This window comes from Halichoerus grypus, chromosome 2 (genome assembly GCF_964656455.1).
Source record: "Halichoerus grypus chromosome 2, mHalGry1.hap1.1, whole genome shotgun sequence".
Taxonomy (NCBI): Eukaryota; Metazoa; Chordata; class Mammalia; order Carnivora; family Phocidae; genus Halichoerus; species Halichoerus grypus.
The window spans coordinates 41,135,720-41,162,706 of NC_135713.1; the positions used below are offsets into that span (position 1 = coordinate 41,135,720).

A 26,987-nucleotide genomic window follows, 5' to 3' on the forward strand; every position below is an offset into this window, starting at 1 on the left:
CAAGGCAGCCAGCAGCCCCTGGAAGAAAGGAAAGTAACACTGGCCTTCAAGGGACATGCATGTTATTCTCATTTTTACAGATGAGGAAACAGAGGACCAGAGTTTAGCTATTTTTCCCAGGAGGTCAGGCACTGTGCCAAGCACTTTGCATATATTATCTCTTCAGTCATCCTGACATCCCTATGAAGTAAGTAATTCTATGATCCCCACCGATGCAGATGAGGAAATCGAGGCCTGAAACTAGATGACTTGCAGGGGTTCAAAACTGGGCAGTCTGACCAGGGGGCCCATGCTCTTGACTTCTTGAGTTGCCCAATGAGGAGACAAGATGTAGCAGGGCTGGACCAGGCAGGACCCAGGACTCCTGACTCCCAGGCTAGTGCTCCAAGGCTAGATGTAGGCTGTCTGTTGGGATTCATTGTTCCTTAAAAGCGCGCTGGCCTAAAGCCCAAAGAGTGAAATCACGCCCTGCGGTTCTGGGAACCTCAGACTGGAGAAGACGGAAGCTCTTGCTCAGGAGTTCAAGTCTGAGCAGGTGGACAGAGGGCTCTCCCTGCTTCCTCATCTGGGGAGGGAGCCCACGCAGGGTGGGCCGGGTGGGGCAGCCCTCCCCAGTCCGGGGAAGGGAGGGTGGAGAGCAGGAGGCAGGCGTGCCCAATGAAACAGGCCTAAATCTTCCCGCCTTTACGCCTTTATTCAGGCAGTGCCCTCATCTACTGCCTGGCAAACAAACAGCAGGGCATGATGGTGAGAGTTCAAGGTTGCATTCAGGAGGCCTGAGTTCTGGTTTTGGCACCATTGACTCTGGGCAGTTTTCTTATCTGTTCAATGTGTGGTGGTGGTGGTGGGTGGGGTGGAATCCAAATCCTCTGGGGTTTATAGTTAGCACATTATTTATTAGGCACCTACTATGTGCCAGGCACTGGAGACACAGTAAATGCAAAAGCAGATTTAGTCCCTGCTTTCATGGGTCTTAGAGTCTAGTAAGGAGAGACATGAAGAGCAAATCTTCACTGGAACAAATGTAAAATGGCAGCTGTGACCAGTGTTCTAAGGAAAAGGCTTGTAGAGCTAAGAGAACCCATGACAGTGGGGGGGGGGGGGGGAGGGGGAAGGAATGGGTTGACAGAGTGGCAGTGGGGAAGGATGCGCTGAAGATGTGGTTACTAGGTGAATGGCCACAGGGCAGGAGACAGCACTGTGTGTGGAAGCCCCTTGTGAGATGGTTCATCGAAGGAACTGGGAGGCCAGGGGGCCTGGGGCGGCCTGCACAGGCCTGGCCACCTCAAGGCATTGTGGGCCATGGTAAGGGAAGTCATTGAAGTTTATGGGCGGGGGGGGAGGGCGGGTAGGGGGGTGAAGGAAAACTTGAGGGAGACGGTCAAACTTAACAGAATATGGGCCAATGCGTCCTTCACGGAAAAGAGAAAAATGCCACCCCCTCTTTGAGCCTTCCCTGACTTCCCCACCTTTTACCTATGGTATTCCTCCCTCTCTGGCCTTGCAGCTCAGGTAGAGAAACTCGAACCTCTGGGGCAGTCAGACCTGAGCTTTGTCTTCCTGCTATTGAAATGCACTGTGTGTTCCTGCTATTGACATGCACCGTGATTTCACACGAAGTCCTCTGCCTTCTCGGGCCTCAGTTTCCCCAGCTGTGCAGAAGCAGGTTGTCTCAAAGGACCCGCCCAGCGCTAACGCAACGTGATTCGCTCTGGCAGGAGCAGGGGGCTGCCCGCATTGCTGCGCAGGCATCGGGCCGCTGGCTGGGGCATCGTCACCCGGCTGCGGGCGCTTTCCTCCCGGCCGGGGGCTGCGGCCGAGGACCGCGGAGCCAGACGTGGCGCAGGAAAGTGGGGGCGCGACCCCCGGCTGGCGCGGGCACCGCGCGGCCCCGCCCCCGCAGCCGGCGGCCCTGCGGCAGCCCGGGCCTGAGCTCCGCCCTCCGCCTCCCGCCGGCCTCGCTCCCTCCTCCCGCCTCCCTCGCTCGCTCGCTCGCTCCCTCCCCCCGGCCGGCTCGGCGCTGACTCCGCCGCACGCTGCAGCCGCGGCTGGAAGATGGCGGGGAACGACTGCGGCGCGCTGCTGGACGAAGAGCTCTCCTCCTTCTTCCTCAACTATCTCGCCGACACGCAGGTACGGCCAGCAGGGCCCGCGGGCCCGGGGCCAGGGGTGCTGAGCTGCGGGGGCTGCGGCCGCAGCCGCGGAGGCCGGGGGGAAGCGGTGGGCGCATTGGGGGGAACTGGGGTTCCCGGCTGCAGAGCCCCCCTTCCATGCGCCCTGCGATGCTCTCTGTTACGGAGGCAGGGAGCCAAAGGCTCCCCCCCGCGCAAGCCGGAGCGTGGGGGGCGCTACGGCCGCCAGGGAGGGTCTAGCCTCGGTCGCTTGGAGTCCGCTCCCCCCGCCGGCAGAGGTGGGGGGTACCGCGTTTCCTTGGGGAGGTGGAGCCGCGCCAAGGTGTGGGGGACCCTCAGGCTGGTCCTGGGTGCGGGAGGCGCGCCCTCAGACTCCCGGCACTTGCTGCCGTACTTTCACGTGGACTTGTGGCCCCGGCTCAGGCGCCTGCCCCCGTCCCCGGAGTGCCCTGGTCCTCCGGTCTCCCGTGCCCCGCGTGCTGCTGCTGGCCCCCCGCGGCTCCCCGTCCGCGCCCGCAGCGCGGAGTTTCCTGCCAGTTGCCGGCTAAGGGCTTAGGGGGCTGCGGGGCACGTGGACATGCCGGCGGAGATAGCACCTTCCTGGTTTCGCTACCGGCGGAGCCCCCCGGGAGAAAACCACGGCAGGATGGGGGTGGAAAGACTGCCTGGGGACGCCTGGGTCCCCCTGCAGCGCGCGGCCCCGGTGCGCGCTCGGCGATGCTGGGGGAAGGGAACGCGAGGCGGCGTCCCGGGCTCTGGCTGAGCCTGGGAGCCCCACCGGCGACACGCGCGTGACAGGAGAGGGTGCTCTGGTGTGCCGGGGCGGCGGGGGGTGGTGGTGCGAGGGAGCTGGTGACTTGGAGACGGGGTGGGGGGGGTGCTGTTGGGACAAGCCGCCACCGAAAATGCCTGCACTAGGCGTGCGCGCCCCCCACCCCTTCCTTGGTTTTCCCCACCCGCTGCCTGTTGCAAGCGTAAAGTTTGGCCCCATAGTTAGGGCTTTTTATCTGGGCGCCTGGCTGCGGGTAGCCGGGAGGCTGGGGATGCGGCGGAGGCGAGAAGGAGACCCCGGATGCGGGCGCACTGCTGGGCGCGGAGAGGGGCCGCCGGGCGGAACCGGGCGCGGCTCGCGAGGGCTGGTTTGGTACCTGGAGTCCGAGCGCCGGTGCCGGCTCGTTTTGCATAACACTGGAAGGGAGGGGGAAGGCGGAGGGGGGCGGGCGGTGGGAGGAGAGAGAGGGAAACTTTGCTTCTTGTTATAATCTGCCTGTCTTTGGGCGGCAGCAGCTGTCATGGGACCGGGTGGGCGGGGAGAGGCTTGCAAGCCGACTCCTAGCCGTGAGACGCGACTTGGAGGGGACGCAGCAAGCCGAGACGTTCAGCTCCGGGCGGCGACTCCCGGCTGGCGGCTGGGACGGCGCGGCGTGGCGGGGTGTCGCGGAGAAGAAGCCCGCCACGCGCCGGAGAGGGCCGGCCCTCGCTCGCTGCAGACATCCATGCGTCAGGGAGCCGCGGGGCCTCGTGGTCGGTGGCGGGCGTGCTGGGGTGGTTTCGGGGCGGGGGCCGAAGGGGTGGTGGCGTGTGATCGCGCATTCTTCGGGCCGGGGTGGGGGGGTAGTGTGTGATGAGCGGTCTGCGCGCGCGGGTGTGTGTGTTTGTGTGCACACGCCGCGCGCGCCAGGCGCGTACCTTTACCTCTGACGAAACTGCAGTGGAGCTCCCGCGGCGGTCACCGGGCGCCGTCGCCGGCCCCGCGCCCACGTCTGCTCCGATGGCAGATCCCAGCCCCAGCCCCACCACCGCCCCGCTGCCCCCTCCCCGCTCCGCCCCCCCTCCCCCGCGGCCCCGGCCGGCAGCCTGGGGCTAGAGGGACTGGGTGCAGGTGGGACCGAGTTGCCCCTGGGAAAGTTCTGTCCTCAGCCCTCGCACTTGTCTGGGGGGTGCCTCCGAACCTCTCGACTGAGACTTGGGTGAAGGAGGCCTGAAATAGCCGGAGACTCGTTCGGGGGCCCCTAGCAAGAACTGTCCGTTCTGGACCCTGGTTTTAACTCCATCTTTGGTGTTCTTTGGCTCACCAATAATTAATTGTCCTTTTAGCCGCCCAGCGGGCTTACCCTGCAGAGAGATTTCACCCAAGGAAACTAGAAAATTGGGTAATCAGGTGTCAGCAGAAGCAGTGCAGTGAAAGTTAATCTGGGACGTTTGCTTTTTTTATTTAACCACGTGACAGGTTGAGGCTCCTCTGGTGATCTTTGCCGGCCCAACTTGGGAAATGTAATTGATAGGGGAGCTTTGCAGCCACCCCTAGAAGGTTCATAGAGCCCAGCCGGAAGAGGACCTGGGCGGGCCATCGCGTTTCTCCTCATTTTACAGTTGGGGATAGAGGCTGCGAGGGGTGAGCGGCTTGTACAGGACCACGCAGCCAGCGGGTGACAGAGCCACCCAGGGCTCCTGACTCCAGGTCCTGTGTGTTACCTCGAAATAGCACTGGACTTGGAGTCAGAAGGCCTGAGTGGAGTCGCCTTCCCCACTCTCTGGCTGGGTGACCCCAGAGCAAGCCATTTTAACTCTCCGAGCCTCCTTTCCTCCATCTGTCAAATGGGGCTGGTGTTGCCGGCAAGAGAAGAGGAGGTCGAGGTGGTGGGGGTGAGCACTGCTTGCATGTGAGATGTCTGGTTGTTCCTGTGATTCCCTCTCCTCCTCCAGCCCCTCCCTGACCCTCCCCTTCATCTCCCCCTAAGGAAGGGGTGGGGAAAGTGAATAAAAAGGTAATTTATTGTCTTTATCTGAAAGACTTGTCTTTGGTGGCTAATCCAGAGTCAGATAGAGGGAGGACTTCTGTTTAGGAGACTTAACTTTTACCCGTTCAGGCCAAAGTTCAGAAACTCTGCGGACCAAGGATTGTGAAAGTTTCTTGGGCAGGTTTGGGGCATGTATCCCAGAGGACTTTGGGTTGGCTTCACCTTTGGCCAGCCTGTGCTCCTTGCCTCCACTGCCCTCACCCACCATTCCTGCATGGCCTTCTCCAGCAGGCCTTCCTTTCCCGGCTTGCCCTGCTTTCTGACTCTTCTGGTTTTCTTAGCCTGTGTTATACAACCAGGCACTTTTTGTGTGTGAGTCCTGTGGCCCAGTAGGATTCTGGAACTAGAGTTTTGCCTTTGATCTCTTTGTGCCCCCATGGCACCTGCCACCATGCCGAGTTCCTTTGCTCAGTCCTTGGCATGTGAATTTCAGACAGGGGAAGCTCCCAGGCTGGCCCCTGAGACAGCTGGGCAGTGAGTATGGGTAGAGAGGAATGCAGAAAGCTACAGCTGTGGGGCCATGACTTTGGCTCCAAAGGCCACACAGTAAGCCCACACTAAATACGGGTTATCTGAAGTCACTTCGGACATCAATCATAGATGCCCCAAATGTCAGAGTTGGCAGCAACTTTATAAATCATGTGGTCCAATCTCTTATTGAAAAATCTTTAATAGTAGAATTGTTAGAAAATACTGGCAAGCATAAAGAAAAATTGAAAATATGTAATCTTACCCAAAGGTAACCACTATTCATTTTTATATATATTTCCAGACTTTTTTTTAATATCAGTTGCACAAAAATGGAGTCTTTCATCATATATTCATTGTAACTTGGAATCATATTGTTGTAATTTGCTTTTTTTCTCCTCCAAATATGCTGTGATTGTCTTTCCACATCAATAAATATTCTACTTCATAACTTAATATCTGAATGGTTATATAGTATTTTATTGAGGGTTGAACCACAATGTATTTGATCAGCCCTTTGTTGTTAGTCATTTAATTTGTTTATATTTTTGTTGTTGTTCTTGTAAGCCACGCTGAAATGAATGTCTCTACATATGTCTTCTTTCCTTCATTTAAATTCCTAGAAGTGAAATTACTCTGTCAAAGGAAATATGCAGGCGTTTGGTAAACACATTTCTGGATTGCCTTCTAGAAGGATTGTGCTAATTTACACACTTACCAGCATTGTGTGGGAATGCCTGGTTCCCCATAGCCAAATAACTCTTGGTATTTTAATTGTTTCTCATTTTTACCAGTTTGTTCATCAATAAATTCTTTTACCCTTTTGTTTTAATGTGCATTTCTTCGACCACTTGTGATGCCTCCCCCCCCACCCCTGCCCCATAATTATGGGCCCATTTTTGGTTCTGTTCTGTGAAATGTCATGTTTGTGAATTTGGCCCATTTCTCAATTGGTGTCCTGTCCCCCCATTTTTCTAAAACTGGATCTGAGTACTCAGAAGGGGCCCCATCACCCAGAGAATGGGGCACTTGGCTTGAACATCTAGTGTTCAGTTCCTGGGTCTGCAGTACGGCTGCTCCCACAGCCCCTGAAGCCAGGGCTCACTTCTTTTCCAAGCCAAAGTGACAGGCCTCTAGAGGGGCAGGTTGAAGTGCAGCCTTGGCTGGGTGCCTTTGCCCACTCTTCACTTGTGTGAGCACAGGGGGAGTAACTTCTTCACCTGAGCCCAGAAGGGGACAGGTTTGCTGGCTTCGTTCACCACAGGCGGGAGCTCCGCTTTCCCTGGGGCTCCCTGGCTGGTACGAATGATCAGGATGCCTATGGAACTGGGAGAGGCAATGGCCCGGCAGTGGGGCCCTGGGGGCTCATATTTCCCCTTCACCTTGGGGCTCTCCTCTCCCCAGCTGGTGCAGGCCGGCCAGAAGCTCCACCATTGCCAGGGGATGAGTCACCCTTTTCCCTCTCTCTCTGGAATAATAGAAGGAATACTGGTTTGAGTCAGAAGCAGCCGTGCAAATGGGGGCTTGGGCTTAGAAGTGAGGTCATAACATGAGCATTGCAGTGTTAACAGCTAGCTCCTCCTGCATCGTCCACGACATTTATTAGAGCCTCCTTTCGATGCCGTGCACACTGCTAAGCCTTCTTTTTGCATTGTTGCATTTTCTCTTTGTGAAGATTCTACAAAGTGTAGGTGCCAGTGTTATTACCATTTTACAGAGGAGGGTTTTACAGTTTCAGAGAACTCACTGGCTTGCTGAAGATAATCCACCTACTACCCTGCCTTGGAGTGAGTAGAAGAACCAGGGTCAGACGCAAGGTTCTCAGACCACAGGACTCCAAGCTCATAAGGCAGGGACTACTCTCTATTTCTGTTCGTCGAATTTCTAGCACCTCAAGCAAATTAAGGCACATTGCATAGAGAGAAGACAACTCATAAGGCCCTCTGCTTCTCTACGCCTCAGTTTCTCAGTCTCTGAAATGGGGATCATAGGCCTTAACTCTCAGGGTTGAGACTTAAGTAACGTACTTAAAATGAGTAGCACCCTGCTGCTGAGGAAACTTGCAATTCTCTTTGAAAGCACTTTAGAAGGGCAGGATTAAGTAAAATGCAAACTCCCCTTCATGCAGTCTTTTTTATGCAAAAAAAGGGAAGCATAATTCCATGCTATCTTTTTTATGTAAAAACGGGAAGCATAATTCTTATTATGTGAAGGTGAAGGAAACCCAGATAAAGTAATTTGGAAGAGAATGAGCTGGGCCATTTCCTATTTCTCTTCCAAGGTACTCAAGTGACACTCATTGATGCACAATCAATTGGATTGGATTGCCCTTTCAGTTCCTCTCCCCCTCTTCTGGTCTAGGTCTTTGTCCTTTCACAACTGTGGGAATCCTGCAGTTACTAGAGTGTGTGTCTGGTGTCACTCCCTTGCTCACACATCACCCATGGCTCCCCAGTACTTTTACATTAGAGCCTAAAGTTTAACCCTGATGTTCAAGGGCCTTCAGGTCCTTGAAGTCGGGAGAGTTAGGCCCTTGACTTTATCCTGATTTGTCTGCTTTCCCTTTGGGATGTGTCCACCCCAGGGATGTCATGAATATTCTTCCTGAAGTGTGGGCTCCTCCTGCTGTTACCTGTCTCTATAACTGTTCCTCCCGTTTCCATCACTCAACTTTCCAGACCCAGCTGCCATGCCACTGTTGTGGTGCCGCCTTCTCCCTGCCCTCCAGGCACGGCTGCTCTGTCCCTGGCAGGTCCGCTGCACTCACTTTGAAGGCAGCCTATCTGGGTTTGCCGTTTGCTGGCTGTGAGACCTTTGGTGGGTCACATAACCTCTCTGCCCTTCCATTATTTAAAACTTGTGAGAAGTCAACAAAAACCAAATGGCAAGTGGATTTAAAGTGCCTAACACAGTGCGTGCCATGTAATCACCAAATAATAGATATTTTTCCTAATAGAGGTCCCATGAAGCTTAATCATTTAGGAAATCACTCCAGATTGTCCGGCTCCACGGGGGCAAGGATTTTTGTCTGTTTTCGTCCTCCATTTTCCCTCACAGTGACTGGACAAGTGCCTGGGACTCAGCCATTCTAAATCCGCACGGAGTGAATGAGTATGCTCCACCCTGAGCCTCTTCAGGGCCGACACTGCTCCTCTTGTTACCTGGAGTCTCTGTGTTCCTGAGAAGGGACAGACTGATAAATGCTTGTGGAATGTGCCCCCCCCAACTCCACCCCCACCATTTAAAGGCAGTCATAGCCCACCTGCGCTTCAAGCTCAGCCCCCATCCCCATCCCCACACCTGTCCTCTAGGGAGAGCCTTTTACACCAAGTGTTCTGCCTCTGCCCCTCACGTGGACGGTGCTGCTTACTGTCCCCCTGGGGTCCGTGTGCTTTCCCCCTACCGCCAGGTTGACAGCTCTGGGAGGGCAAGAAATAGAATTTTTATCCTGAGCTAGCGTTGTGGTTACTCATTAAGTAGATGATTTTTTGGCAGAAGAATGTTTTATGTGATTAGGTGTCAGGTTCACTGAAGAAGAGTTTGTATTTTAAACATTTTACCATGGCAGATGCCCAACACCTAGAGAAGCAGCCGGTCGATGGCGGAATGGTAGCGAACCCCCATGCTCCCATGGCTTCAGCCATTTTGGATGCGTGGCCACTCTTGTTCATCCACCCACACACCACATCATGTCATCCGTGACTATTTCAGTGTGTATTTGTGAAGAGACTTTTTAGTACCAGCACATGGTTTCTCCCGATAACTGGGAGGTTGGTTCTATTGTCCCCATTTTGTAAGTGCACAGGGATTAGGTTCGTCACGTAGGGTCTTGCAGCGCGTGAGGGTCTAACCTGGGACGTTGGCCCCTGAGCTGCTCCCTCTCCTGCTATGCTTGGGAGGCTGGTTGGGGAGGATCCACTCTCGCCCTGCCTTTTCCAGAAGAGGGTCACTGAGGCACAGACGGAGAAGCCACCAAGCTGGAGGCGGCTCCGGTGCCTCTCAGACCCTTTCTTTCTGAGAGTCTTTCTGGTGTGTGGGGAGGTAAATCTCTGCTTTGGGGGATGGACAGGTGGATAGTCCTCAGACGCTGTTGCCCAGGTGGCTGGGCTTTGTGGTGGCCATGGCGCCCTGGGGTGTATTCCACCCCCACCACCACTGGGCAGCCCGCATTTGCTTCCTGCTCGCACAGCTTCTGAACCCCAAAGGCTCCCCCACTCCCCTTGAAGCTAACGGTGGGTTTCTTCCTTAGTTGCTTTCATTGGGATTACCCCTTGAGTGAGTCGGGGGGCCGTGGGGTCAGAAGCCTGGGTTCACAGGGCCTAGAGGAGGCATCTGACCTGAAGCACACGGCTGGGCTGGGCACAGGGTCTGTAGGCCCATGATGGCAGCTAGACTCCTGGGCTCCCTGTCCTGCCCTTTCTTCTTAAAAATTTTCCCCACCCTGCCTGTTCTTCAGGGCAGAGACTGATTTGCTGCCCACGGGTAGGGTAGGAGACCAGAGAGACTTTTATAAATGGGAGGGTAAAGTCATTGATTAATTATCCCCAAAGGCCTGTAATTACTGCTCGGTCTTTTAGGTGAGAAAACAAACATTTGCTCTAATTATTTGTTGAGGTGGCTGAGAGGGCTTGGAGCCCTGGCGTTGGGCGCTGCTTGAGGCAGCCCTGTGGCCTTGGCACAAGGCTTCTTTGTGTTTGGGGTGTCTCTCCTGGGAAATGGGACTCATAGTAGCACAGAGTTTAGAGGGTTTTAGGGCTTGTTGAGATGATGCCTGTAAAGTGCTTAGGAATGTTCAGTCAGGAGGGGCCATTGTTAGTAAGAAAACAGACAAATACCTTGTAGAGCCTGCCATTTATCTTCCCACTCAGCTCTAGGTCCTTGATCCTGTTGAGGCCCTGAGGTTTCTCTTTCAGAGTATTATGTTTTCTCTCCCCCTGTACTTCTGGGGGAGGTGAAGAGGAATCCCATCCAGCCTTAACAAGGACTGCAATATTGACTTTCAGAAAACCAAATCCAGTTAGATGCTACTTGAAGAGAGAAGAAATAACAGATAGTGATTAAGAGCTCTCGCCTTCGGAGTTTAACTGCCAAGGGTTTAAATCCAGGGACCTACCACTTACTAGCTGTGTGACCTTGAACAAGTGTCTTAACCTCTCTGACCCCAGTTGGAGAAGCAAGCTCCTGGGCATGGCATTCAAGGCCTTACATATAATATTGGGGATAAGAATGGTGTGCTCTTCGGACAGCTAGAACAGAGGATAGATGATGCTTGGAGTATTGCCTGACCTAGAGTGAGCACTCAGTAAATAGTAGCTGTTAGGATGATGACAATGGCGAGGATGTAAACTCTAATGTAAGACTGAGCTTTCAGGGAGTTGGGCATGCCTTACAGACCATCTGACTCAATGCCCTTACCTTGAAGTGAGGAAACAGGCTGGGAGCAGACCAGGATTAGCTTCAGATCACCTAGCAGAGGCAGGACAGGACTCCTAGCCCCTGTCTGCAAGGGCAGGGCTGGCTCTGGATGGCAGACACTCAGCTGTCTGGGAGCCACTGTCTGGGCGCTCAGCCGGGCGAGCCCTGCTCATCTGAGATTGATGCTCCCCAGCAGCTCTGCAGCCGTGTTTTCCCTGTGCTTGCCTGGCAGAACACAGCCATTTAGCAGAGGGAGAGCGAGGAAACGTTAGAAACCAGGCCCTGAGCAGTTGCGGCAGCCGGCCCACGAGTGGCTCCCTGAGGTTGCCATGGCAAACAGCCTTGGCAACGTGGCTGCTGGAGCCTTTATTTCTGGTCCCAACCTCCTCGCGGGAAGTGTGGTGTGGTACCCAGGACACCGGGGAGGGCCCTGTCTTGGCTCCTCGACACCGAGGATGACCGGGTCTCTGTGCTGCTAGCGATCCCGGGCCGCCGCAGCCGCCGCTGAAAACGTTTGCAGGCCCACCCTGCACAATCCTGCCGAGGTGAGCTCCTGGGGATGGCATTCGAAGCCTCAAATGCCTGTCCGTCCGTCAGTCAGTCTATTCCTCAACTAGTGGGAGACCACGCAACACTGTAACTTCTGCTGCATGGACAGACCAGTATCATCATCTTAACACGGGCCTGGGACTAGGGGTTCCCAGTCTGGCCTCAAGTTACTTGGTCAGGCCCTGTGCTAAGTTACTCACATAAATTAATCGCAGTCACATGTAATCTCCGAGGAACCCCATGAGGTAGTCCCCACTCTTCTCTCCATTTTGCAGTTGGTAGGTTGAGGTTGACTGAAGTTCGTGGTGCTGGTGCCGTTCTGCAGTTCCTTCCCTGTAGCAGGCGGCTACTAGGACTCCTACCATGAGGTATCTGTCCCCTCTCCCCAGCCCCGGCTGCATCCATCCGGACCCAGCACGAGCGCCGCCTCTTCTCGTTCCCCCCTCTCTTGCAAGTGGGCCCTTTTCTGCTCTGTGACCCCGCAGTCTGTTAGAGACCTCTTGTGTGCCCTCCCTCTCTGTGTACTCTGTCCGCCTGCTGAGCTTATACCCACCCTCCAACCACCCCAAACAAAACAGACAGGGAAGTTGGCCGAAGGGGAGAGCTTTGACCATCCTGGTTAGGATTTGGCACTTGGCAGGCAGTGAGGAGCCCGCGAAGGTTTTCGTTAATATTGTTACTAATTACAGTAATCGTAGAAAACAGCTCACATTTGATGACCACTTGGTACATGCCAGGTACTAGGCTGCGCCCTTCAGGTGCATTATCTTATTGAATCCTCAGGTTGAATCTATCCGGTGAGATTGGAACTACGACAAACCAAAAATCAGTGACTTGCTCCACATCCCTCAGGCAGATAGTGGTGAGGCTGGAACTTGAACTTAGGTCTGCCTGGCTTCAGAGCACTCGGTCTTAACCACTGCAGTGTGGCCAGTCTGGCTGCACACAGAGAAGGGACTGGGATGGCGGGGGGGGGGGGGGGGGGGGGGATGGGTGACATCTGCACTTGGCCTCAGCTGGGGAGCTGGGTGGTAGCGAGTGGGAAGTGGGAGAGAAGGCACAGAGTGCAGGGGGCTCTGCGGCATCCCTACAGTTGAGGTAGGGGTGTGGAGGGAGGAGGAGTTGGGGGAGGATTTGTGGGAGGCGTAGATATCACTCATTCAGGGCCCACTGTGTGCCCGGTTAGTCCCCAGCCCTGGCCTTCCCCAGAGCCTTATTAAATGCAGAACTCTGGTCCCAGCTTGTGATAACCTTTGTGTATGGGTTTATTCTTTACTGTTCTGTCTTCTACCCACTCAGGACCAGAGATCCCTAAGGAAAGGGACCTCATCCAGCTGGTTCACCCATCAGATCCCCCAGTGTCTTAACGGTTGCAGGTACACCGTAGGTCCCCAGGAAGTACTTGTCGATTGACTGAATGAATGAACAAATGCTGTTTGATCTTTCAGGAAGTTCACCAACGGTTGGCTTGTCCCCAAAGGCCTTTTCTCTGCTTAGAACTGTGTGAGGACATGTGGGTGAGGGGAGTTGGGGGGAGGGTTGTATCAGTCCCCACAAGGGGCCTACTGCCCTTGTCTCCAAGATAAGCCTTGCACACAAGGAAATCAAAGACAAACATTTTTTGGAGCCTCCAGAACCCCCTATCGGAACACGCCTCCCGTGGACAGGTCTTTGTAGAATGTAACTACTGTTAGGGATCCATTCCTTTACAGGGCATGGCTCTCGCCCAACTGGGGAGGGGCTCAGAGCTTTAGGAGTCTCAGTATCTGCAGGGAGGTGTCTGGTCAAGTATTTCCACACCTTCCAAGGAGATTGAAACCAGCACCTTACCCTGGGCCTGATGTCCATTGCCCGTCTGCTTATTCCATAGGGACTGGGATGGCTGGCCTCCACTCTGGAAATGCAGGGAGGTAAAGGACGGAGGGAGCACTCGGGGACCAGTGACCATGCTCTGTGCCCAAGAGCGTTAACTCGATGTCATATCAATCTCGCCTTGCTCAGAAACCACTCAAGACCCTGTTCCACATAATATCACCCCTCACCCTTCCTACTTAGGGCCAACTCACTCTTCGTTTACACACAATTCTTACAGGTTTGGCGGTCCTGTCCACACCTCATGACTTGCGTAGCAGTAAGCCACTTTTGTTGGTGTGTGTTCGGGCAGGCATGGGACGGGCGGGGGTGGGGGGTGCGGTTCTACCAGAGGCAGAAGCACATGGACTGCAGCACGGGGGGCACGGAGGCCCCTTGTTGCTGAATATACCATATGAAGTTACAAAGCCCATGGGTCATAGAGACAGTGTGATCCCCAAGGAAAGGTACATTCTGTTCAGTGTTCTCTGTTGGAGGAAGGAAGGAAGAGTGAAATAGATTTTGGTGTTACCGTCTAAAACAGGAAGTCAATGAAAAACAGGAAAAGTTCCAGAGTTACCCATAAGCTTCGCTTACTGTGAGCATACGTCATTCCCCGGTAACGGCAGGTGAATAAGGAGTTGGTCTAGCCATAAAAGCTTCTTTGAAAGGTAATGCCGTCTCTTAATGGAGATGTTGTTTTTGTATTTCCAGGGCTGCACAGGGTGGTAGAGGTAATGTATGACTGGCCTCAAGAAATTGTGTAGCCTCGGGGCACCTGGCTGGCTCAGTCAGTGGAATGTGCAACTCTTGATCTTGGGGTTGTTAGTTGGAGCCCCATATTGGGTGTAGAGATTACTTAAAAATAACATCTTAAAAAAAAAAGATTGTGTAGCCTGTGATTAATGAGAGCAAACTATCTGGTTCAAATCTTCGCTGTGTGATCCAGGAGTTAGATGGCCTCTCTGTGCTCTAGTCAGTCAGCTCCCAGATGGGAATACTAATACGTCCTGCCTTCCAGGGTTGGTAGGACTACTCAGTGGTTCTCAACCATGAGTGCGTATCAGAATCAACTGTGTAATTAAAAAAAATAATAATTATACATCTGGGGCTGTCCCAGACTTAGTGAATGAGAATCTTTGAGAGCAGGCCCTTAAGCCTCTATGTTTTTAGAAGGCTCCCTCTCATGACACCTCTGCTTTGGTCCTAAGCAATCAGATACTGTTTGTAAGAGTGTCTGGCATTCACTCTGTCATTCCCTCCCCTCTCTGTCCTTTCTGCCTTAGGCCTAGGCCACAGGGTAGCACTTAGGATACAAATGACCCAGAAGCAGATAGAAGCCCCTTTCTAATGCGTGTATAAAGCAGGGTGGCTTCCTTATCTGGCATTTCCATTTATCTTCACATCAAATTCTGTGTTGTAGGCAAGAGGAGGAGAGTATTCCCATTTTACAGGTGGGGAAATGGAGCCTCAGAGTGATTTGATAGGATCCTGCAGCAAATCAGCTTTCAGATGTTGCCTTCATGCCTGTATCTGTTTTCCTTGATCCCCAGCCACCTACTGACTTATGGGGCCACTTAGGGGGTGGGGAGTTGGGGAGCTGGAGGAAATCATGATTACTTCTACAGGTGGGTGGGTTGGAAGAAGGGGAAAGAAAGGAGCTTGAGGGAATGTAAGCCATCTACATACAGACCCTTAGATCAGGGATCATTTGATTTATCAGGATGCCTAAAGATCAGAGAGTGTTGGTCATGGTCCCAGGCAGTCCATATGATGGTTTAGGAGAAGCAATGGGATTTGAACCCACTTCTCCTGCTGCCCAGCTCACTGTCCTCCCAGCTATATGTGCTGCTTCTATGGAGTGGACAGGGTGTGGCTCGAGTGATAATAAAAGTGGTCTTTGAGTTAGTGTAGTGAGGCCTTTGCACATGCTGTTCCCTCTGGCAGAAATGCTCTTCCCAGGCATCATGGCTTGCTGCTCCCTCTCCTCTTCCAGATCTGCTGAGACGCCATGTACTCAGAAAGGCCTCCCCTGACCCTCCAGTCCTGTCTACTTTCTATCCCAGCGCCGTGTTCTCTTTTCTTTAAGGCATGCACCGCTCCCAGATACTTCCGTGTTTATAAATTTGTACTCATTGGTGGCCTGTTGCCTCTGTGGGAATGGAAGGCTGCACAAGGCCTGGACATCGCCTGTCTGCTTCCCACTGTGTCCCCAGCACCAGGGCCCAGCACATGATTGGCACTCGCTGAGTATTTCTTGAGGGAATGAATGAATGAATTTGTACTGGCCACCATGGTAAGCTCGCTTAAGTCTCCCAACAACCCCTGGAGATGAAGCCCCGTTCTTCAGGTGAGGGACCTGAGGCTCAGAGGGTGAGTGGTGGGGCTGGGGGATATAGCTCCTTTACTGATCAGGCCCCCCATCCGGGGCCCAGCAGACGGGTGTGACCAGGGCCCCGTCCCCTAGGAGTCATGCCCCAGCGTCCCAGTGACCTCACACCACTTTCTCCCTAGGGTTGGGCAACAGCCCTTCTTTGTCCCGTGGGCACAGCCACGTGTACCTGCTTCCGCAGCGCCCTGGGACCCAGCCTTCGCTAGCACTTGCTTTTTGTCCTAGTGGCCGAGGGACTGGCTGCCTGGCTTATACTTCATGGACCAGCCACCAGCAGGAATGTGGCGGTCTCCCACCTCTGGGGGTGGGGCTGGGGTCTGCAGCCTGGGCAGTGTAGCAGGTGGGCCTAGAGGACAATGGTGGTCTCTTGCCAGAAGCTCTTCTCCCTAGAGCCACAGTTGGCCTAGATTAGTGGATCAAGTCAAGGGGAGAGCAGAGTGGGCTGAAGGATGAAATGAAAAGCATGAGAGGGAGAAGGGAGTCTTAGAATCCACCCCAGAACGAGGAGAAAGGCCTCCTTTGCTCAGATGACCTCACAGTAAATTTTCAGTGATCCAGTTGCAGGACAACGAGAGAAAGAGTGGTATCAGCAGGTTCCAGGTGCTTAGGCTCAGCCTGGGGTTTGGATTTTGAGGGTCAGCAGAAGGCAGACTTGAACAGAGGTTAGTTGAGACTACAACTTGGACTCAGAGTCTGAGTCCAGGATCTTTAGCAGCTGAGCGACTTAGAGCATATTACTTAATCTGCCTGGGCCTCAGCTTCCTTACATGCGAAATGGGATAAAACTAAGTATCTCAGTGGGTGGTTGGAATGAGAAGGTGGTTGGAATGTTTGAAGAGAGGGCTGTGCCTCCGTGGTGGTGTTATCAGTAGTAATGACGATCAGTGACTGCTTGGTTTGGTGACAGATTGGTAGAGGAAACTGGAAGACCCCATGAATTACAGACCGTAGGTTATCATTTGATGCCTCTTCCTTTTTCTATCTGTGCAGCAGTCACTCCCTCTGTGTGGGAAGCGAGGATCACGGATTTGCATGAGCGCTGCTCCTTGGCCTGGGCAGCACCGATCTGCAGATGGCCGTGGAGGGTGGCCAGTGCAGTGGGAGTGTCCAAACAGCCTGTGTAGCAGACAGAGCGTGGAGGGGTGAGCTGGAGCTGGCCGACACGGTGGGGAAGGGCATCCCAGGGAGAGACCAGCCTGTCATAAGGCCCAGCACGTCCTGTGGCTGGTGAATGATCAGCGAGTGACTCGGGGGAGACAGGAGCTCCCTATGCACGAGTGGAGGATTTGAGCTGGCCAGAGGAGTCCTGTGAGGGTGAGGAACATAAGGGATGGTCCAGGAGTCTGGAACAGGTACAAGTAGGAGCACTGAGACTTCCAGCCTGGGAAGCTAGCTGGAGGCTGCTCAGGGGCGTGGGGTGGGCGTGGGGAGGGTGTGGGGAGGGCGACTAGGGCCTCATAGGCAGGAGGGATGAGTGGGATCACCCTGTGGACTGCAGGTGTGCGGGCCCGAGGCATGGAGCGGAGACACTAGGCTGGGGCACAGCTTCTCACCTGCAGTCCTGACCAGAGGCCTTTGCCCAATAAAGCAGCCGTCCCCGTCGTGGTGGGGCCAGGCCCCACACACCCACCTGGTACTTGCTGGACAGGGAGAAGGTTGGTAACTTTACAGAGTAAACCTTAAATAGATTTAATGATGATAATGATAGGTATTGCCATAGTAATGATTATTGTTACTCCTCTTACCACTACTGTTACCCTTTTAGCATATTACTGTGAAATTCTCAGTGCGTTTCACATCCGTAATCCATGTTCCCTCAGGAGGATTTTCATTTCCATTTTACAGATTAAGAACCTGAGGCCAGGGATGTTGAAATGTCTTGCCCAATAAGGTCACCATTGCAGGAACTTGGCATGAAGGGGACTTCCCAAGGGGACTTCCTTGGGAAGGGGACCTCTGAGGGAAGTGGACTCTGGGGACCAAAAGACCCACCTGGTCTGGATGGGCTGGTTTTGGAAAGGGCCTCTCAGCGCTTCCTGTCTGTGCCTTGTCTTAGACTGAGTTCCCAGGATTATTTCGAATTCTCCTTGGAGCAGTGATTCCCCAGTCTTCTTGGAGTTGCAACATCCTTCCGTGGTAAGATTTTGCAATAGTTGCAACTCCCCCAGAAAAGTGTAATTTCCATTGATTCCTCTAAGTTAGAGTTAGGGAAGAGAGTTGTTTGGAGAGGTTTGTACAGGCACCTGGGTGGCTCAGTCGATTAAGGGTCTGACTCCTGATCTTAGCTCAGGTTTTGATCTCTGGGTTGTGAGTTCAAGTCCCACATTGGGCTCCATGCTGGGCGTGAAGCCTACTTAAAAAAAAAAATTATATAGGGCGCCTGGGTGGCTCAGTTGTTAAGCGTCTGCCTTCGGCTCAGGTCATGTCGAGCCCCACATCGGGCTCCCTGCTCGGCGGGAAGCCTGCTTTTCCCTCTCCCACTCTCCCTGCTTGTGTTCCTGCTCTCGCTCTCTGTCTCTGTCAAATAAATAAATGAAAATCTTTAAAAAAAATCATATATATATATATTTTAAAATTTTTTAAAAATTAAAAGAAATTTACATATATATACATATATACATGTATATATATATAAATATATAGAGGGGCGGGGAGAAGTTTGTAGCTGTCCTGGAGCTCAAGTGCCCTGGTGACAGCATTGTACTTGGAAGAAGGTCTTGGGTTCCATCCCTGCCTGCCGCTCTTTGCTATGTGACTTGGGCAAGTTTGGCCCCCTCTCCGGGCTGTGAGTTTCCCCATCTCTCCCATCTCTGCCATGCTGTGACTCATTATTTTTCTACTGTGGGGGCTGTCTTACCAGTTCTGCTTGGGGTGGAACTGCCAGGTACTGGAGAGAGAGGGAGAAGGTTCGTTCCTGGATACGGATGGAGCTGGGCAACTGTCACGGCTCAGGTGGGCAATATGATTCCCTACATCCAGTGAGCAGAGCCTGTTGCAGGTTCTTAACTTCCTGGCTTGTGTCCCCTTTCCTGGTGACAGGTGCTGACTTCTCTTTGAACTGCAAGTTGGAAGAAATTTATCATGGGATCATGTGCCTTAAATGAGTGGGTTTGGAAGGAGAAGGCAGAGGAGGAGGAACTCTAGGCAAGAGAATCCCCGATTTCCAACCTCCCCGGTGAATCACGGAACATTGGGCTAAGTCACTCATGGGGGTGGAAAGATTGGGCGAAAAATTAAGGAACTTAGGGCCAGGTTTTTTTTTTTAAAGGAGCAAATTATTCAAAATCCTTTACCCGATAGATTATATCTAAAGTTGATTTCTTCCTTTTTTCCACAGTACTGTTTTATCCATCTTGAATGATTTTGTAATCTATAAACCTGTCTTTTAGCTCTCTTGGTTTCAGTTAAGAAATATTTTAGCAGGGGAGGGAAGGTGCCGGTGAGTTCTGAGATACTGTGGGGGTCTGCAGACGTGGCCGGGGGTGCTCTTTGAGGCTCAGATGGCCATCCTTGGGCCCTGAGCCCTGGTGTCTCTCACCCAGAGCTCCTGCCGGCTCCACCATGAGGTCTGCAATTATTTAAGGAAAGCTCACATCAAGTGGAAAAAGAGCGACCACACTAACCGAATCATGTGGCCAATAGGCAATTCAACACCAGAGCCACCCAACCCCCTCAAGCCCTCACCAGCTGCTGGATTTTGCAGCCGCATGGATTAGGTGACCACGGGCCTGACGGGCAGGGCCATGTGCACACGCTGGTTGCTTGCGCGGGCAGCTTGGCCGCTTCAGCCTGGGAGTCTGGATCTGCCTACATCCAGGGGCAGCTCTCTTCTGAGCCTCACAGAGCAAGTTAATTTAAAAGCCGTTTTTTTCGGGTCATAAAGGAAGCTAAAAATTATGAGATTGAAAATAACGATTTTATATTACTATAACTCAGACTCTTGTTTAATTGCTCCATAATTTGATGTTAACCCCAAAATGTTTTGAAGAGATAACTTCCTGCCTTAAATTCCTTTTTTCATTTTACATTTTGGTTGTTGGGTCAACAGATGTTATACGTATATATATATTTTTAAACGAACATTAATATTTTTTTACTAAGAATTTTTTTTAAAGTAATATTTAAAAAATTTCCAACGTTTGGAACTAACTCGTCAGAAGAAAATGAGGTCACCCTCATCCTGTAATCTCTTAAGAAACAACCAGTCTTAACAGTTTGGTGTATTCAGATGCCTTTCAACTGAATGCGAGATTATCTGTTTTATTTTCATACAAATTGTATTTTCTTAATAAGCAGCAGGTATTAATTTATTGAAACTTGGGAGAATACAAATAGGTAAAAGAAAAAAAAAGTAATCCCAGCACCCAGAAATAACCAGTCAAAAGCAGTGCCTTTTTTTTTTTTTTTTTCCCCTTTAGAGTGACATTGTAGGGTTTCACCTCCAGCCAAGCTGCCCTCCTTGGGCACACTTTCCCTGCCTTTCAGCTGGCTGTTTATGAGCTGATTTCTGCCTGTGACCTTGAGAGGGAGAGAACCTCAGCTCCAGGTCTGGTGTGACTGTCGCCCACCATGTGACCTCTTTCAGCCTTTCATAAATGGGAACAATCCTTGCATTGCTGTGAAAATGCACAGATCATGGATTTCAAAGCTAATTGCAAGTGGTAGAGTCATAAACAGTAGAAGGCCGCCACAGCGACTGCTATTGTTTTAACTCCAGACGGTATCAGGTTTGGACAATATCTGATCACCTCCAAGTATTTCACATGAGCAAGAGCTATTATACCCCAAGATCTGATCACTCCTGAAGTTTGGCTCTTGGTCCACACAATGTGTGCTGCATTGGTCTATACATACGTTTGTTAATATGAACGGAGCACGATTCACACCCTTGCTGGTAGGAAAGATACTCCAACCCAGCCTTCCTGATTTAGAATTTATTACTCAGCTGGGCTGTTTGAAGTGTTAACTGATCCCTCTTGTGATTCAGGCTGCAATTGGAGCCCACGCAAGGGGAAGAGATTGGGGTGGGGGGAGGTCACTCGGAGCAGGCCCCTGGAAGATCCAGCTACTTGACAAGTTCATTTTGTACTTGACAAGTTTCATTTTCATTTCAACATACAGCACTGTTCAGTGGGAAAGAGACAATAGACATGCTTTTGTATTTCTTTTGAAAAGGTAATACGCGAGCCTCCTTGAAGAAATTGTCAGTTACAAATGGAAGTCCTCTCTCCCATCTTTGTGTTCCTATCCCCCGAGGAACCCCACTACCAATTTCTACCATGTTCTTCCAGAGAGAAACCATGCCGACACCAGCATATATAGGGTCTCCCTTCCTACCTTCATTTTTTTGCACCCATGGTAGCAAGCTAAGAACATCGCAGTGCAGCTTGCTTTCTTCCATTTAATAATGGATCCTGACGATCATTTCATATTAGTGTATTAAAAAAGATCTACTTCCTTTTTTGGCTTGATTGTAGTGGGTTTAACCAGTTCTCTGTCGAGCATTTAAAGTATTTCTAATTTAGTGCTGTGCTAGTCTGCGGGGAGCATCTTTGTGCGAGCATCGTTTTGCACGTGTGTGTTGGATGTGTGGGAAAACTACCTCCCAAGGGCAGTCGCTTGGTTAAAGGGTGAGTGCGTTTAAAATTTTGACGGCCATTGCCACATTCCCTTTCATGAAATTTTATCAGTTTTACATTCCCACAGAGATGAATAAGAAATGCTTGGTTCCTCACACCTTCACCAGCATGCATGGCCTTAAACTTTTTTGATCTTTGCTAATCTGGTGTTTCTTTGGAGTTTTGATTGCCGACTTTCTCTCCTGGTTAAGAGTTGCTTGTGTTTCCTCTCCAAAGAACTGCCTATTGTGTTGTTAATTTTTTTCTTCTTCATTTATGTGGGTGTGCTTGTTTTCCCTCACTTTGCCTCACAGTACTCTGGGGTATTTTTGGGCTCCAACCTCGCTCCGACAGCCTGGTTGGAGGAGAAAGCCCACTGGAGTAGAGTTGGGATCCAGACCCTGGTCCGGCTACCTTCCCGCTGTGTGACCTTGACTGAGTCGCTTAAACTCTCTGAGTCACTGTTTCCTAGTCTGTGAGGAAGAATGTTAGTTGTACAGCAGGGTTGTTGGATGGATGAGATAATCAGTGTAAAAGTGTTCTATAAACCATGGGAAGCCATAAAAACACAATTCCTGCATTAATATTCACTTAGTTTCAAGTGAGTGATAAAAGAGTTTGGATTCCTAAAACCTTAGGGGCGAGTCGTCTGGTTAAACAGGTGGGGAAGGGGAGGCCCGGGGAGAACGGACCGGCCAGAGTCAGAAGGCACAGGTGGGCCTGACTGGGAGTGGGGTCCCGGGTTGTCTTGCTGTATGAGGAGCCACGGGCAATATGCGGTTTATATTTTTTTATATTCTGATTTTTATAATAAATTTTCCTGACTTCCGTGGGAATGCAGTGTGGCTGAACCTTAAGAGGATGTACTTGAGAACTGAAAAATACCTAGATCGGACCCAGGTTCTGCCAGCTCTTCACTGCAGCCCCTACACCAGGTGACTTCACCTTTTTGGGGCCGCCGTTAACCTTCTCTGCGGAGGGATTACTGAGACCGGGGTGGTAGAGCCCTGCCCGTCTGGCGCATGATGGGACTTGGTAAATGGTGTCATTATCGTTGTTTGGCTTTGCAGGAGGCGTGGCGGCCAGGGAATCAGGGCCAGGCTCTGACGCTGGACACCCGCGGTTCAAGGCCTTGCTCTGCCCTGCCTCGCTGGTGGGGCCTCTTACTTCACCTCTCTGAGGTCATCATTGGAGTCCTTTAGCTGCAAAGCTTTGATTTGAAGAATCCGTGGACTTTTGAATACAAAGTGCTTATCACGTAGGAGGCATTTATAAATCAGTTACGAAAAAAGGACTTACTGAAGTGCCTGGATGTGGCGGGCACTGGCCCAGATGTTGGGGTCGGAGCAGGAAAGAAGCAGGGTCACTGGCCTTCGGGAGCTTGTGTCCCAGATTCTTGTTTATGCTGATTGTTGTTCTCGGTCGTAGTAACAACAGCACAGTCTGGTCCGTGTCCATAGACTCTGCCTGGCCTCTGTCTAGGAGTTCTAGGACACACGCTCCGAGGGGATCCAGGGATTTTCCCTGCTCCTGTAGACTCTGCAGATGACTTACTTCCTGTGAGATGCTCTTTTTACATAACTTTAGGAAACTTGACTCAGCCTGCCACCCTCATCCCCTCACAAGGGCTGGGGGCTGAAGCCCTGTGGTCCAGTGGCTTGTTTGACGTCCCACCAACCCTGGCTTCCTGACCCGTCGTCAGCCTGGGTCTCTTTGCTTCATTCATCGTTGGGCCATGGGAATCTTCCCTCTCATCCAGCCCCTATTTAAGTCCATTTCCTGCGTGCCAGCCACTGGGCTTGGGTCTGGGGACACGGCAGCGAGCTCAGTCCTGCCCACCGGGAGCTGGCATAGGGCGGCAGGAAACAAACGAGGTGATTTCAGCTTGCTATGAGCCCCGAGAAGAGAAGCAGTAAGGCAAGGACATCTAATGGGGGTGTGTGAGCTACGGTGGAAACGGTGGTCTCGAAGCCCCTCTGCAGTGACATTCATGCTGAGGCTGAGAAATCAGAAAGAAAGCAGGTTTATGGGAAAAAAGATGTTCTAGGCAGTGGGGTCAGCAAGGGCATGTCACTTCCAGAATGCACCCATTGCCGGTGCAAGCAGGATCCAAGGGGAGGTCGTATAAAGAGAACTGGCGTGTTTGAGCATCTTTTCAGAGCAGGCGGTGAGGCTGATTTATACCAGAGGGGATGGCCACGTCCGGCTGGGTGCAGTGAGTGAGCAAATGCATTTTTTTTTTTTTAAAGGTTTTATTTATTTATTTGACAGAGAGATAGATAGAGAGCACAAGTAGGCAGAGTGGCAGGCAGAGGGAGAGGGAGAAGCAGGCTCTCCGCTGAGCAGGGAGCCGGATGTGAGGCTCGATCCCAGGACCCCAGGATCGTGACCTGAGCCGAAGGCAGCCGCTTAACCGACTGAGCCACCCAGGCGCCCCAAGCAAATGCATTTTAGACTGTGGCTGGAGCTTCAGTATTTGTTTGGAACCAGTAGAATCTGCAAGGCCTTTGGAAGTGGCAGAATCGAGGCAATCCTGGATTCAGAGCAGCCCTGGCAGGCCCTCCTAACAGACGAGGACTTCCTCGCCGGCTCCCCACCTAATGGTGTCTGTGCCCACAGCCACCGTCGGCAAAGTCAATTTCCACTCTTGGATCTGCGATTTAACGCCTGGCTGCGCAGAGAGCTGCAGAGAGCTGAGGTCGGGGAGCTAATTGGGTTGCTTCCTAAGAGGGAGGTTCTTAGAACTGGAATATCTGGGGCCGGGGCAGGGTCGCGATGCAGAGAAACCAGGAGGGCTGGACAGGGGGCTGGGCTGGCCGGAGCCACTGCTAACAGAGCCAGAGTGACAGGGAATACCATGGAGGCTCTGGACTCCCCAGGGACGCCGCTGCTCTGGGAGGGCGTCCTGGTTCCCTGGGAGCTTATGTTCTAGACAAAGGCCAGGTGGGCAGCTTGGGTATTTTCTGTCCTGGATTAATCTCTCCTAGCAACAGCCTGGGTGGTGGGGACCTCTTTTCCTTCTCGCCCCCTTAGACCATGACCCTCATCCCCCATCCTATACGTGTACCCTCTGTGGTCATCACCAGCTGCTGTTGGGGACAGAGCTGCTGCATAATGGCCATGTGAGGGTACAGCCCGTGGTAAGGCTGAAGGTCACTCAGCCAACTCCTGGCTATATGTGTGTGGGTGGACTCTGTCTGGCCAGGTAATCCTGCCCTTGTTCTAGGTCAGAATTCACTTACTCATCCATTCACTCATCCACCTAATCAGTCATGCATTTGTTCCTCTGTTTATTTATTCATTATGGAGCCATAGTCCACGTCAGGCTCTGCGTTGGGTGCTAGGGGCACAGTCTCAACAGGACAGACTCCCCACCGTCCTAGAGCTTAGAGTCCACGGGGATGAGAAGGAAGCCGACCTGTGCATTGCACACATCCTCATCATCATTATGATGACACTTGTCACTGAAGCTGCATGTCAGTTACTGTTGTGAAATATACCTCCGAAGACAAGCAGTGGGACCTGGCCGGGGGATCTGAATCCATGCGGGATCTCCCTGTGTTCCTACGCCCAGGGCAGCTGCTGCCTTTTGGGAGCTCATTGCCGTGAGGTTCCAAGATGACCGCAGGCCGGTTCTGCCCATGGAGTAGGGCCTTCCTTCCAGGTTCAACGGTGTCTTGTGTTTCTACTATGAGTTTATATCCTGCTTTAAAAAAAATTCACCATCTATTTAAGAATTATACATTTTTTTGCATTTGACTTCCAGTTTTTACTTTAAAGCAGATATAATTAATTTAAAGAATTGGCCATTAATTTTATACATTCACAGTTCCTTTGGGTCCACATAAGGGTAACTTTTCCTGCTTTGTTTTTAATTTTATTTATTTATTTTTAAAATATTTTGTTTGTTTATTTGTCAGAGGGAGAGAGAGACTCACACAAGCATGGGGAACGGCAGACAGAGGGAGAAGCAGGCTCCCCGCTGAGCAAGGAGTCCCATACAGGACTCGATCCCAGGACCCCGGGATCATGTCCGAAGGCAGACGCTTAACCAACTGAGCCACCCAGGAGTCCCTCCTGCTTTGTTTTTTAAATATAAAATAAAAATTTATGTAAACATTTTTTATTACAAAAGAATAAAATCTTTATTGAAGAAAATTACAGAAATAGACACACCCTCCAAAAGGAAATAGAAACCCTGCCTAATTTCACTGTCTAGACCACCGTGAACAGTTCTTTTTTCTTTCTTCCCCTATACATTTGTCCTTAAAAAAAAATCAGGTCCTACTGTCTTTGTGACTTTTTCACTTAGCATTATATTAGATAATGTATTTTCATTAAGGTCTTATTAATCTTTATGAAGGTGTATAGAAAGTGTTTTCCATGGCCTTAAATTTTTTAACTCACCGTTTTGATGCCAGCAGGGCAACCTTCCTCATGGATGTAGGGAAGTAGCTCGAGATTCTGTTTTGTGGCTTGTCCTCTCTTAGAGAGCCAGTTAGGTTTTATTCACAACTCAGGCAAGTGATTGAGTTCTGTTTGCCTCTTTGTTTCTTTGTCAAAGGGAAAAACAGCTGCCTCTCCCCGTTGGTGGCCGTTTCCTGGTGCCCGGTGTATGCGGTGACCACAGCTGCTACGGGGAGCGGGCAAGGAGGGAGGAGGGCTTGGTGGCCAGGAGCTGGACACTGAGAGGGAAGTCACCTGCCCTGATGGCTGCTGAGCGGAGTTGAACTTGAGCAGCGTAGAAAGGGAAGTTCAGTGTAAGGATGGAGCTCCCGCTCCTCCCCTTGTCCTCACAAACCAGAGGAAGTGCATTTGGTTAAGAATAACCCACATCCGCCACCAGGCATGCTTCCAGCAGCAGTGTGGGGAGATGCTAGGCTGCTCCTTGGGAACTGGTGAAGGGCCTGGCCTTGCAGAGCCCCCCAAACCCGGGGCCACCCACACCTGCCCCGCATGTTGAGGCTCAGAGAGACTGAGCTGTCCAAATCAGGCAGTAGGTTAGTGGCAGAGCTGGGATTTGAACCCAGGAGTTTGCTACCACATCTTCCATTTTAGGCTCCTCCACCCGCTGGGACGGCACATCTATTACATGTAAGGAGCTGTGGGGGGACAAAGAACTGGCACACGCAGCATGCTAGAGATGCTGCCACGGTCAGGGACCCAGTAGGGGTGTCCACTGGTTCACTGCTTCAGCATAAGCCGTGCCAGGCCCTGTGCTCAGCTCCCCGGACATAGCTGTGAGCAAGCGGACCGCATTGACCAGCAAGCTGCAGACTGTCGGCGGGTCGAGGCTGATGAGCCCAGTGAGGGAAAGAGCGCAGTGTAGATGGCAGAAGGCTCTGGGCTGCAGTCCCTGGGAAGAATTGCTGGAGGTGGAGCTTAGGCTTGGGGTACCCTAACAGCGGAGCCCCAGCAGCCAGGGGAGGGCCTTGGCATTGAATGCCAGCCAATGGTAGCTGGGTCGGAAGATGCTGCCGATGGACATGCTGTGTGACCTTAGGCAAGTTGCTTGGCCTTACTGAGCCTCCTACCCTGGTTTCAAAAGGGTGCAAGATTGAAATGATAATAAATGGACCCAATGTATCTGCAGCAGCCGTGGTCATCTCCAGCTTCGTGGCCATTGTCTGTTGTGGCCATGGCAAAAGGGGTTACAGAATGGACCTGCCACACAAGTAAGAGAGGGACCGAGGCCTGCTCTGCCTCGTTGCCCCTTGCCATGAGGAGGAGTGGAGTCATTTTGGGAATTTGCCCTGAGGTA

General features: G+C 52.0%; 1 protein-coding gene and 1 long non-coding RNA gene across 7 annotated transcripts in view; both read left to right on the top strand.

Annotated features, from left to right (window-relative positions):
• Positions 1-1,741: 1,741 nt before the first annotated feature.
• Positions 1,742-26,987, top strand: part of PPARGC1B (PPARG coactivator 1 beta) — a 109,393-nt gene continuing 84,147 nt past the window's right edge. For 3 of the 6 annotated variants that reach the window (XR_013445556.1, XM_036080648.2, XM_078066731.1), the window contains exon 1: positions 1,743-2,133. Coding sequence is in view for 4 of the 6 variants with exons in the window: in XM_036080648.2 (XP_035936541.2) it covers positions 2,056-2,133 (78 nt within the window). In the remaining 2 variants the exon portion in view is untranslated. Of the gene's footprint in view, positions 2,134-26,987 lie in introns of all 6 variants that reach the window. The other 3 variants (XR_004913553.2, XM_036080651.2, XM_036080650.2) reach the window with 2 other exon arrangements.
• On the top strand, positions 3,467-25,345 carry LOC144381080 (uncharacterized). Its single transcript, XR_013445557.1, has 2 exons — positions 3,467-3,656; positions 25,147-25,345. It is a non-coding gene; the product is annotated as an uncharacterized LOC144381080 (long non-coding RNA).